At 50.0% G+C, this 13,055-nt stretch overlaps 3 protein-coding genes across 4 annotated transcripts; 1 reads left to right on the forward strand and 2 right to left on the reverse strand.

Annotated features, from left to right (window-relative positions):
* Positions 1 to 3,725: 3,725 nt before the first annotated feature.
* Positions 3,726 to 10,169, reverse strand: LOC111185750 (cytochrome b5 domain-containing protein 1). The gene is made up of 4 exons (XM_022595612.3): positions 8,802 to 10,169; positions 8,630 to 8,706; positions 8,282 to 8,500; positions 3,726 to 7,700 (listed from the first exon to the last, which is right to left on the reverse strand). The coding sequence occupies exons 1-4, from the start codon at positions 8,959 to 8,961 to the stop codon at positions 7,470 to 7,472; spliced, it is 687 nt and encodes a 228-aa protein (XP_022451320.1). The 5' UTR covers positions 8,962 to 10,169; the 3' UTR covers positions 3,726 to 7,469.
* LOC111185751 (N-alpha-acetyltransferase 38, NatC auxiliary subunit) lies at positions 9,060 to 10,406 on the forward strand. 2 transcript variants are annotated; one of them, XM_022595614.3, is made up of 3 exons: positions 9,219 to 9,707; positions 9,892 to 10,075; positions 10,248 to 10,406. In XM_022595614.3, the coding sequence occupies exons 1-3, from the start codon at positions 9,627 to 9,629 to the stop codon at positions 10,358 to 10,360; spliced, it is 378 nt and encodes a 125-aa protein (XP_022451322.1). In that variant the 5' UTR covers positions 9,219 to 9,626; the 3' UTR covers positions 10,361 to 10,406. The 2 variants fall into 2 exon arrangements, with proteins under 2 accessions (XP_022451321.1, XP_022451322.1); XM_022595613.3 differs by having other exon boundaries at positions 9,060 to 10,075.
* Positions 10,407 to 11,084: 678 nt separating this feature from the next.
* Positions 11,085 to 12,882, reverse strand: LOC149744785 (transmembrane protein 88). Its single transcript, XM_089899936.1, has 2 exons — positions 11,840 to 12,882; positions 11,085 to 11,715 (listed from the first exon to the last, which is right to left on the reverse strand). The coding sequence occupies exons 1-2, from the start codon at positions 12,047 to 12,049 to the stop codon at positions 11,446 to 11,448; spliced, it is 480 nt and encodes a 159-aa protein (XP_089756062.1). The 5' UTR covers positions 12,050 to 12,882; the 3' UTR covers positions 11,085 to 11,445.
* Positions 12,883 to 13,055: the final 173 nt, after the last annotated feature.

Below are 13,055 nucleotides of genomic sequence, written 5' to 3' on the forward strand. Positions count from 1 at the left end.
TCCTTCTGCGTCTGAGCTCTCCACATACTCTCACTGCCAAACTCTGCGCTCTTCATGCTGTTTACTCTCCCTCCTTACCCGCTCTCACTTCTTCGCTTGGCTGCCTCCTCGTCCTTCCGGTCTCAGCTTGAAATGATGTTCTCCAGAAAGCCTTCCCTCATCTCCCCAGACTGGGTGTAGATATTCCCAAGGCATTTCTCTGAGAAAGTGACATTTAAGCAAAGCCTTTAAGGGGCAGGAGTTGGCCAGGTGATGAGTGGAGGGTGGAGTGTCCCATGCAGAGGAACAGCATGTGAGAAGGCCCTGGCAGAAAGGAGCTTGGGGGAGTGTCAGAAACTGAAAGGCCAACAGGGAGATAAAGAAGGGGCTTGGGCAGGGGGGAAAGGATGGATTGGGTGTTTGGGATTAGCAGATGCAAATTATTATAAGTGGAATGGACAGAAAACAAGGTCCTACTGTATAGCACAGGGAACTATATTCAATATCCTGTAATAAATGATAATGGAAAAAAAGATGAAAAAGAATGTGTGTGTATATGTGTATGTATGTGTGTGTGTGTGTGTGTATATATATACATACATGTACACACACACGTATATAACTGAATCACTGTATAGTAGAAATTAACACATCATTGTCAATCAACTATACTTCAATAAAATAAATTAAAAATATAAAAAAAGAAGAGCCTGGAAGAGGCAAATCATGCAGGGCCTTGTGGACAACAGTAAGGGTGTCCTATGTCCTCTTAAGAGGAGTTGGAAGCCTTTGAAGACTTTAAACAGGGGAACTTTAAAAGCTTCCCCTTAAGGACCTACTGTAGAGCACAGGGAGCTCTACTCAGTACTCTGTCATGACCTATATGGGAAAAGAATCTAAAAAAGAGTGGATATATGTCTATGTATAACTGATCCACTTTGCTGTACACCTGAAACTAACACAACATTGTAACTCAACTATACTCCAATTAAAAACAAAAAAGCAAACAAAACTTCCCTTGGCTGCTTTATGTAAGTAGAAGCAAGGTGAAAAGAGGCTCACAAACTTCTCTGAATCTCCCACTAACCTGTAAGCTCCTTGAGGGCAGAAATTATGTCTTCTTATTTAGTGTATTCACAGAGTCCAGAACTGTGCCTGATACACAGCAGATGCTCAGTATTAGGTTAATGAATTGAATAAATGGATGGTGGGGCCAGGATTCCAACTTTGGTTTTCAAGAAAGACTCAGCACTCCGCTCCTACCCGAGACTGATTGGATATCCCTCCTTTTGCCTCCAGTGCATCTGTGGTCAATTGTATTTTCCAGAAATGGCTACAAAAACAACTCACATCCAGCATGCTCTTATTACAGTGTGACTTTGACACTCTTCCCACTGAAAAGTGAGGTCTAGTTCTTTCCCCTTGGATTTGAGGTGAGGTTATAAAAGGTGCTTGAGGCTCCTCCTGGTTCTCTTGGGACACTTGCTCTTGGAACCCAGCTACCATGCTATGAGGAAGCCCGAGCTGCCCTGAGAATGGGGTCTTCATGGAGAAGAATCCGTAGACAGCACCAACTTGCCAGCCATTTGAGAGTGAGCCATTTTGAAAGTGAATTCTCCAGCTTCTAGTAATCCACCCAGTTGACGCCTTTTGGAATGGAAGTGAGCTGTCCTCCCTGAACCCTGCCCAAGTTACAGGCTCATTAGCAAAATAAATGATGGTGGTTGTTTGAAGCCACTTAAGTCTTGAGCTGGTTTTGTTAAGCAGCAGTAGGTGACTAGAACAGCAGCCTATGTTTGTCATGCAGGGAGGTGATGCCACTCAGTGGTTAAGTGGGTGGCCTATGACTGTCTTGTTTCAAAGCCCACCTTTGCCGCTTAGTATGACCTTTGGCAAGTTACTTAACCTCTTTGTGCTTCAGTCTCCTTCTTTCTTCAGTGTAAGTAAAAACAGTATTTAAGTTTGTTATGATGATTAAGTGATTAATGCAGGTAAATGCAGATCTACAGGTAATACAGATCAGTCTTTGTGATTATCTCAGGCAAGTTTCTGATCATTCAGCCATCACTGTCTCTTGTAATTCTGTTTCTTTGTCTTTATAGTACTTTTGGTATTTGTGTGTGTGTGTGTATATATATATAATGTGTTCATATATGTATATGTGTATATACACATACATAATATATAGCTTTTAGCACTATCTGAAATGATCTTGTCTACATGTTTTTTTTAATCCCACCAGAGTATAAGTCCCAGTAACACAGGAACCTTGCCTGTCTCATTCCAGAACCTGGAACGGTACCTGGCACAAAGTGCTTATTAATAACTTTTTTGGTTAATGAATGGATGAATAGCACTTTCATACTTCTTGTGGAAGACATCACTAGTTCCTACCCAGTATCCCTTCTCATTCCACAGTAGTGGTCCCTGCTTTTGTTGTGGATGTCAATACAAAATACTGTCCCAGACTCCCTTGCAGCTAAGGGTCATTGTGTAATACATGTCCTATCAATGAGACATAGTCAAAGTTCTGCTAAGGATGTCTGGGAAAATTTTTTGCTTTGATTTAGGCACTGCCCTTTCATCCTTCCCCTCTTCCTCCTTCCTGCCCACAATACGGACAGGAAGTAGAACAACCAAAAAGGAGATAATCATGAAGACAAAAACAGGAGCAACCTGTGATGTTGATGAACTATCTAGTGGAGTCACTACACCACAGACTCTCTCATTATGTGAGAAAATTTAACCCTTTATAGTTAAGCCCCAGCTCAGCCTTCTGTTACTTGCAGCCAAAGACATTCTCACCTGATACACTGTGGTAGAGTAATATCTACTCCTATAGGCTGTTCATTAAGGGCAAGGAAATATTTCCTCCTCCTTACTGTTCTCTAGGAGGACTGGAAGAATTTATCAGCACAAATGTCACTCACTGTCCAGATCTCTTCTGCTCTCTTCAAATAGTGAGAGTGGGCAAGTAGCAAGGGACACCACAGTATCTGAATATATTTGACTCCTGAGTTCACATATTTCAAGTAGTGGGGGTTACATTTACCATTCATTCCTGAAACAAACATGTATTTATTGCCACTCTATGCCAGACATTATATGGCTGTTGGGGATACAGAGATGATTAAGTCAGATGATTGAAACTGGATGCCCAAGTTCCCACTAAACATTAAGCTCCCAAAGGGTGGGAGCTGGGCTGCTCCCAGTAAGAAAGGGACTTAATTCTAGCAGTGTCTCATCCATATTGTTCCTCGTCTCAACCTTCTTGACCCCGATCCCATTTTAATGGCCTCAGTTCACTTATTCATTCACCAGCTTTTGTGTGTGTGAGTGTTTCCCTGGGAAATAGATATGGACTGCATATCTATTTGTATTTTGAATGCTTAATCTTTGACTTCCAAGATCATTCAGGTTTCAGATTGTCTGCTTTCTCTACAGCTAAGCCTACATGCACTCTTGCTGCTCCATCATAAAGTGGCTGTTCTCCCATTATCAACACATCAACTCAGCTGTGGGGACTGGGTACATTAACCTTATCCTGATGTCATGACTCGGTGTTATGGTCCCAAGTCCAAATGATAGATCCCCTCACTCAGCTCCAGGGTATGTCCAGATCAGAATTTGGGGCAGTAAAATGTTTCAGACTAGTTGTAAACTTAGCCCCAAGGCTTCAAGTTTTAGGAATTGCCACCATGGGAACACAGGTGTATCAGGTTGAAGTAGACCATTGAGGCAAGTGCCAGGAATCCAGGAACCACATTGTATTGTCACCTTTGATATTTTACTTTTGAGCGTCTTTATTGTTGTGCTTGTGTGTGTACTATTTCAGGGGCAGGGGGTTGGGCCATTTTGAGACTGATGGAAATTACAGCACCCTTCTCCAAGATAATACACATCTGCACACGCACACACACACACACACACACACACAATATTTAGAAATCATTTCTGGAGGCCCAGGTTAAGAACCCAATTGTGATTTGCCATGAAGGTGGAAACTTTTTCTGTACCCTAATTTGGTCCTTTACCATGTACTATTTTCATTTACCTTTTCATGTGTGTATGTTTTAGCCCATTGAGTGAGCAAGCTTCCTGCAAAGAACATACACCTTTTTATGACCCCCCAATGATACTTGCATATAGTGACTGAGCCTTGTGGGAAATATTTGCAAATTGAGTTCTTTGAAGCTGCTATGATTTACTGAGGACAGGCAACGTTCCTTTCAATATACCACCCACCACCCGACCTCCCTACAAAATGGAAGAGATCACTACCAAAGGACCTACAGTCATGTTCTATTTACTTCCTAGGTTTTAGGACTGGGCATTATTTACATACTCCTCATGCAAATATCCAGTCTTGGATATTTAGAGAACCAAGGTAGTGCCTAGTAGAAAGCTTTATACAAACAAAACAAAACAAAACCCTCTAAGAATAAATGAACATACTCTATTATCTTAAAAATCTGTGATCTTTATTCCTTCCATAGTTCTGTGCCTCACCCTGTACATACCCACACCTGTAATCAGACCCCTTACTTGTCCTATCCCATGAGTTTTATTTCTCAAACTACACTCCTTTCCTGGCATGTGCTTATGGAAAAAATTAAAAATAGGAATAAACCTAATGCTAATGGAATAGTGCCCATGTTGTTTTCCCTTTTTTCTGATCCTTCCCTCTCACCTGTACGTTTCCACAGGCTACCTTTAATCCTAACCTGTTTAGAACTTGGAAGTGTTTTCCCTCATCCGGGCCCCTTTCCCTTCACTCTGTAGGAGACTACAGCCACCTGGTGGCCATGTAGAGAAAAGACAGGTCGATTGCCTCAAAAATCTGGTGAGAGGAAGAACCTCTATGGAGTAATTTTTGGTCTTGGATCTATGGCGAACAAGGAAAGAGAAACCTGTGGATAGAGATGACAGCATAGGATCCAGACATCCTATTTCTTGGTCCCACCTTGCCCCCCACCAAGGACACAACATCCCATCCACTAGTTATTAGAGGCAGAGGAATTCGCTTAATATTTGAGTTCATTCAGTCAAAATTTATTGAGCAGCAACTGTGTGCCCAACACTGGCAATACAGCAGTGAACAAGATGGACACGATCTCTGCCCTCATGAGCTTACAATCGAGCAGCCAGCCAGCCAATTACATCCATAATTTTAACATTACTATTGTAATAAGCACTCTGAAATTTAACAGAAAGTCCTGACCTGCATCGAGAAATCAGAAAAGTCTCTGTGAGGAAGAAACACGTAGGATTAGCAAGGTGGGAGATGGAAGAGTGTTGCAAGCAGAGAGAACAGCCTGTGTGCCGGCTCTGAGGCAAGAAAACCTTTAGTGAACAGAAAGCCAGTGAACAAAGAGGGGTGATGCAAGGTAGAGGCTGATATATGCAAGGTCTTTGGATTTAGCGCTTGATTCCAAAAGCAACAAGAAGCCACTGAAGAATCTGAAGGAGGAAAGTTAGATGTTTAGGTTTGTTTTTCAGAGCTCACTCTGCTGTGTGTGGAGGACAGAAGAGAAAATGGGAGGACTGGTTAGGAAGTTATCGCAGCAGTCCAGACCAGAGGTGATGATAACAGCTTCGAGAAAAGAAGATGGATTCCAGACATGTTTAGGAGATAGAATCTACTTGGAGAGTGACTGGGTGTGTGAGGAAAGGGATGTGTTTCTGGCGAGAGGTACTAAAGTAGGAAACCCTGGAAGAGGGACGAGTTTGGGCAGATCCCATAGGCACAGGCCCTGAGGCTGGGGTTACAGCAACAGCATAGCTTTGGTTCTCAAATAGTTTAGGGTTTAACTGAGCAAACAAGATACACATGAAACAACGGCAGGTGGATACAGCTGTCTCCACCTCTGTCCATGCCGTTCATAGTCAGCCCCTCAGCGCACTCCTCTGCCGCCTACCCAGTGTCTCCTGGGGGCCGCCTTCCACGAAGATGCACTCACATCTCTCTGCTGCTTTTTCTGCCTGCTACTGTCAAGAAATTCACCTGTGATTCTCATTCCCCTTCCCTCCTTAGGTCATAGGGGACCAAATCTGGCCACTGCCCTCCATGGTTGTTCTCTTTTGAACACCAGGAGTTTTCTGACTTAATTAGCTCCTCTCTTTTTTTTTTTTTTTTTTTTGCGGTACGCCGGCCTCTCACCGCTGTGGCCTCTCCCGTTGCGGAGCACAGGCTCCGGACGCACAGGCCCAGCGGCCATGGCCCAGCGGCCATGGCCCACGGGCCCAGCCGCTCCGCGGCACGTGGGATCCTCCCGGACCGGGGCACGAACCCGCGTCCCCTGCATCGGCAGGTGGACTCCCAACCACTGCGCCACCAGGGAAGCCCCAATTAGCTCCTCTCTTTACATCACCTCTGTCAAGCCCCTTCTTGCAGAGTCACCATCTGGCAAAGTCGACCCTGTCTTCCTCATCTTTCCCTCAGAGGCACAGGCCCATCATGAATATACATGCCTACTTTTTGCTCCCCCTTCTAAAGTGTCCCAATCCAAAAGCCCTTTCCCACTCTAATTTTCCTGGAACCAGTATATACCCACCTCTTTGCCTCAGAAAAGTCAGAGGAAAGTTTTGCTATGGGATTAACCATGAAGTAGCCTCAACAGCTATTACTCAGCTTACACTTGGCCTTCCCTGTGTCCTCTCTACCACTGCAGAACTGTGCTAAGCCCCTTCCAAAGGCAATAACTAAAAAAACAAAACAAAAAAGCACAACACCACGGCTGACTACACAATAGGCCTACAGGTTCCCATTGTGCAGTGAGCCTGGACATTGAGAAGAACATAGACTTTGGAATTGGGAAGACCTGGGTTTGCAATCTGGTTACTAAGTAGTGTGCCTTTTGCGCTATTAAATCTTACTAAGCTTCAGAAGATTTATCTGTAAGTAGTGGTAATGGTATCTGTCTTACGGATAGTTGTATTAAATGAGGTGTATAAAGCACATAACATAATATCTAGCCTGAATTACCTGGTGGCTGCCAAATACTATTCAGAAGAGAGATTAGCCAGTTTTATATGGCGAGTGATAGACACTTCCTATTCCTGTCTTTGTAAATCCCATCTTCCTACAGCCATCCCATTTCCATCACTGCCAGAAAAGTTCTTCCATCCCTCATCCCTGTGTAGGACTTCTCTTTCTCTTACTATCGAAAAGTTCTGCCTGAGCTCTCTCTGACTATCCTCTTCTACATCTCCCTGATCTAAGATACTTTATTTTCTGGTATCAGTCCTAAAAATTAATTCACTTCTAGCGTTCTGCCTAACTTTCTCAGAGTAAATTTTAACTAACCCGAGGAATAGGACCTTTACACTTCAGTAGGGAATGGGAACCTCAGGCCAGCTCCCAGAGTAGAATGGAGGTCTAGGTCCAGATACCGCCCTCCCTGCCCCATCCCCATCTCTCTTCCTACAGGTCACAGAAACAGCTAAACTCAAAATATGTCTTGAGCCTACATGAGCATACATCTCTCTTTCTATAGCTCTGTGAGGTCATCACTGAAGTACAGCAGTACTGCAGGTGTGTAGAGCGTACTGTCCATATTGAGATAATCAAATTCTTCCTCCTCATCCCGGATACCATTCTCTTCCAGGGTATAATCCATGTTCAGGTTCTTCCCTTCATATTTCCATGTGTAGCTGGCAGCATGTGCGTTATAGAGGAGGTAGCGGTGTAGGATTTCCCACATTGATTCCAGGGCCCCCACCTGGAGAACACGAAAGCACCCCACCCAGAATTGTGGGTTGAACGAGCGAACACACACACACACAAGCAAAGGCCAGGAACCCAAAGCTGGGATCAGAGTGCCTCCCTTGGCAGAGAGCAGCTTAAGGCGCTCCACAGTCCCAGAAATAAAGTTGGAGCTCCAGCATGCAACGAATGGCCCCCAAATCCTACCTGCCTTTATGGCAGCCACTTGTAATAAACAAATGGCCCTAAAGTCACTGCCCCCACACCTCATCCCCACAATAGAGTAGACTAATAAGAGAGCCCAGTTGCAATTGCTGTACAAAAACACAGCATGTAAGAGCTTCCGAGGACAACCATCACTAAGGTGCACAAACTGTCACCCTGGGCTTCAGAAAAAGTCTCTTGTACCCTGTGGCCCAGCCACACCTTTAATTCCTAACCCTGGGGATGTAGGTGGTCTTCTTTCCTCAGTTACCCCTAAAAGGAAAGAAAATACAGCTCCCACCGGTTGTGGAGAGCTGCTGGCCTGCAGATCTGCTTGGAGATTTGCTGGGATTCTCGGTTCCCTCTAACCTGCCCCCGGGCACCAGTTCTCACCTCCAGAGTGTGCTCTTGCGACGTGAGCGTGTTAATGATGCGGATATTCCGGGTCTTGGCGGACAGCCGCCCCACCTCGTAACGCGACCCCTGCCACCAAGGCTTCCCGAAATCATTGGCCCAGTCCGAACGGGGCAGCTGAGGCGGCACGTGCAGAAAGCGGCCCCACGGGGTGCGGTATCTCAGGGAACCGGTCAGCGGATCTATGTGCTTGCGGATCTTTTAAGCAGGGTTTGAGGGAGGAAGGTCGGAGCAGTCACTATCTCGGGCTCTGTTTAGCCTCTGCTTTTCCTCTTCATCCCGCTCTCCAGTGCCCTCCCCCCAACCCCAGGTTCCAGCAGAACTCACGTCTCCGGTGTCTGGATCAAACCAGTGACTGATGTCCTGGCCCGCAACTTCCACGATGGGTTTCAGCAGCAGGTCTCCTGGGAAGGAGAAGCTGCCGTCAATGCTACCCATCCAAGAACCAAGCACCCCCCCCAAACACACCCTCGACGCTGGCCCAAAGTGTGGCGTTTACCCTTGTATTCCTGTGCCAATGGTGTTAGGTCGTACACGTTTCCCAGGTAAGATACCCAGAGGTCTTCGGGCTGGTTATGTTGGGCCACCTCGGCCGGCGTGAAATAGCGACGCTGAAAATACTCAAAGTCTGGCCCGGCCACTAGGCCCCGGCGTGGCATGGCTCTTGCTCTTTCGGTCACCGACTCCTTTAGTTGCTTCCTTGCTTTTCAGCACGCACTCTCTGCTGCATCCTCCCTCTGGTCCGGGAGCTAAGGCGAGCGCGTTTATCCGCTGACATGGAAACCATTGTCCCTTTCCGGCCACCGGCCACTGAGATCAAACGCTGTATATGGGCGAGAGGAGCGTGGGCTGCGCGTGCTCACGGGAAACGTAGTCCGATTCAGGCATTCAAGTAATTTGAGTTTTGTCCTCAGGAGTTCCGCGGGAAAGAGAACACACTCCGTTTTCATTCACAGTGGCCTAGGCTACAGGGAGTATTCAGGACATACTGTCTCGCGAGGCAGAAAAACAAGGGACGGGAGGCGTGTGATTATGAAAAAAGGTATTCTCGCTAAATTCCAGGGTTCCTTAAAGGATGTGTAAGAAACTAGAGTTGAAAATTTCTCGCGATATCTTGGTACATCCAACGTAATAGGCCTCAGTGAGCCTCAGCGCCGAAATAGAAGCTCGCGATACTTCTGCAGTTGCCGGAGACGAAGAGGAGGAGGAGGAGGAGAGGTGATCTCGCGAAAGAAAACAGGTCGGGAGCGCTCGCGAGATCTCAGACCACCGGACACCAAAGGTTCTTAGGAAGTTGAAGGGCCTGGAGGAGGCCCGGGAACAAATGGCCGCAGCTGGACCAGCCATGCTGTTGCGAGAGGAGAATGGCTGTTGCAGCCGGCGTCAAAGCAGCTCCAGCGCAGGGGTTAGCTCGGGTTCTGGGATTGAGGGGCCGTCGGGGAGCAAGATGGGGGGACGGAGGGGGAACTGCAGCTCCCGGCAGCCTCAGGGCTTCGTGTGAGCGCCCCGCGGGCTGTCGGGAGCTGTGGTTCCGCGGGCGGGCAGCAGCCGAGGCGGCGCGGTCTGAGCGCCTGTCCCGCCCCGCTCAGGACTCAGATGGGGAGCGCGAGGACTCACCGGCTACGCGCGCTAGGCAGCAGCTGGAGGCGCTGCTCAACAAGACTATGCGCATTCGCATGACAGATGGACGGACACTGGTCGGTTGTTTCCTCTGCACCGACCGCGACTGCAATGTTATCCTGGGCTCGGCGCAGGAGTTCCTCAAGCCGTCGGGTCAGTGCCCGGGGAATGCACACCCGCCTGGGAATGCGGCGGAGCCTCACGCAAAGCATTTCCCCTTAAGTGCCTGGCTGCACCCCTTAGTTTCTGGGACTATAAGTCGTGGCACAGAAGGGGCGGGGCCGACGCTGGCCTGCCTCTCTGATGCTCTGACTCTTCTTTCCAGATTCCTTCTCTGCCGGGGAACCCCGTGTGCTGGGCCTGGCCATGGTACCTGGACACCACATCGTTTCTATTGAGGTGCAGAGAGAGAGCCTGGCGGGGACTCCCTATCTCTGAACACGATCGCGCATGCCTTTCGGACTTCATTAAATCTGTAACCGACGTGGCTTGTGTCTGTGTGTAGCTGGGTTTCTGGGACAGGAATTACACACCTCATCCCTAGAGGAATAGGTTTCTCTGAGGTCGGGAGCACTCTCAACCCTCCTTCCACAACCTGGACGTCCAGGACTGCCAAAGGTTCCCTCAGGTTCGGGGTGGGGATGGGGGGACAGGCTGAACTTCGGATCCACGGGCCCCAGGTTGGGCCCCTCCATCTTCCCTCCCACGCAGCTGCTCCAGAATTGTGGCGGGAGGGGGTGTCATCCTGTTCCGGAAGGCCCATTGTTTCTCTCTCCGGCCTGGCAACACCGAGTTCCTCTAAGCTGGGGTCAGAGAACAGGCTCAGGTCCCCAAGGGGAGCAGGGCAGGCTACAGAGGCCGGGCTCCCTCCACTCTATTGATAAGGAGGTGACAGGGACAGAGCTCTGGGGTCTGGCCAGGAAGAACGGCCTAATGCGATAAGGGAAGGAAGGCCTCCCAGGAGGCTGAAGGATGCTCCGGTCTGCGCAGTAGAGCCACGCCCCCCCCCCACCCGCATGTTGTTTCCTGCTCCTGGGCACGTTGCAGGAGTGATTGATAGTATTTGTGCCGCCCTTCTGTTCACAGGATCCCAGGATCGCGTTCAGTTCATTAATTCTTTATTGATGTGTGATGACTCCTTCCCCTCCAGCATCGCCCACTCCACCCCACCCCACCCCACCCCACAGCCCGTAAATACTAGGAGCAGCACCGGAAAAGGAGGGCACCAGCGCACCACCGAGGTTCAGTTGTCCTATTCACAGGGGGGGTGGGGGATGCAGGGTCCAGCCCAGATGTTCAGGATTCAGATATGGGTAGAGAGGGGAAAGTGGGTTTTCCGGGGTGTGGCGAATTTTCACCAGAATTGGGTCCACAGATGCTGCCGTTCTGTTTCTCAAGAGGATGCTGGGACCCGGCTTAGGCAGGAGCGGGGACAGGGTAGGTCGGGAGACCCCCGGGCCTCAAGTCCTTGGGCCGACCGGGAGAGAGGGCACTCCTCGGGGTTGTTCTTGACTCGAGGGTCCTCAGACCCAGACCTTTCCTGATGTTGGAACGGCCTGGGGCTCTGGCGAGGGCCGGTTTTGCCGCGGCTGCGGGGTGCGCCGGCGCCGATAGAGGGCTCGGCTGTAAGGCACGAGGCAATCGGCCAGGCGGAGGCGGAGGCAGAGGCGGCGGTAGCTGGCCAGAGCAAGCACGAGCAGCGGCACGAGGAGCAGGAATCCGGTGACCAGCAGGGCTGTGAAGCCCGGGTCCCGCAGGTGCGCGGTGCAAGGGGGCGCCTGGGAGCGCAAGAACTGTGGGAGGAGAAGAGGCATGAGGCCCAAGCCAAACAGCCCAGGCCGGGAGAGGTTGTGGCCCACAGACCCCACCGCCACCGTCACCAGACACCCACACGCACACCGCGGGGCGCACACTCACCTGGGAGTGGCAGAGGAAGCCAAAGCCTAGCATGGTGACAGCGGGCAGCAGGATGGTCCCCAGCACCAGCGCCAGCAGGAGAAGATTGAAGGCAGCCACCAGCAGATTCTGGGCGGTGACCAGCACAGCGCAGGCCCAGCAGTCCAGGGGGTCCCGGGGCTCTGGGCCGCCGCCGGGAACCGGTCGCTGCGCCCCGGGGACATCCGCCATGGCCCGCCTGGCTCCCTCCCGCCTGGGCCACGGCCCTTATAGCCCTCTTTCCTGCCCCTCCCCCGGCCCAGCCTCTCCCCACCCCACCCCCCCTTATCCTGGAATGCGGCTCCAGGATTAGGCACCCCCCCATAACGAGGAGCGACCGAGCTCTGGACATTCCACAGGCGCCTCCGGGGAGGGGCTCCCCTCCCCATCAATCACGGTCTCACCGCCCTCTTCCCAGTGTTCTCCCTGCTTACCACCAGCACTTATCGAAAAGAGATTTTTTTTTCTGATTTTATTTTTAATATTAATATTCTCACACAAAAATCACCGAAAATAAGGGTAGGGTTGGGAAGACCCCTCTGCCCCTGGGGCAGAAAGACAGTGCAGTGCGAGGGGGCAGGACTGTAAACCCCCCACCCCTCCGCAGCCCCAGCGTGGAGGAGAAAAAAAACAAACGACAAAACGAAAATAAAGCCCCAGAGAAACTCATCCCGGGGTGTCCCTGCCCCAGTGAGGCCGTGGCCCTGGGCTGTTTCACGCTTAGAAAGAAAAGGGGGGTGGGTTGTAAGGGAAAGGTCCGTGTTTTTAAAATTGGCCGGGGCTGGGAAGGACGGGGCTCCTTTTCCTCATAGTTCTTTCTTTAAAACTTTAAAAATTTATTTTATTTATTTATTATTATTATTTTTTTTTACAAAATACCATTTCAGTTCCCACTTCTTCCCCTACAGTACAGGAGTCGCTCACCCTCAGGCGGGGTTGGGGTCGGGTCGGGAGTGGGGGACTGGTCCGAGAAAGTGCAGGACGTAGGGGAGGGGAGCAGGTTTGAGCACCATGAGAACCCGGCTGGAGCCGCGGGCGGGCGGACGGGCGGAGACGGACGGGCCGGGGCCGGACACACACTGGGGCGCAGGGAGGGTCCGGCGGCGGGCGGTCCCTGGAGGGGCGGGCGGGATGGCTTGGGGGTGCGGGAGGTCGGGTTTTCCCAAAAATGAATAAATAGAGGTGAGTGGGACTGTTA

Source organism: Delphinapterus leucas, chromosome 19, assembly GCF_059928025.1.
Source record: "Delphinapterus leucas isolate spDelLeu-1000000601 "Yukka" chromosome 19, BTC_Dleu_Yukka2, whole genome shotgun sequence".
Classification (NCBI taxonomy): Eukaryota; Metazoa; Chordata; class Mammalia; order Artiodactyla; family Monodontidae; genus Delphinapterus; species Delphinapterus leucas.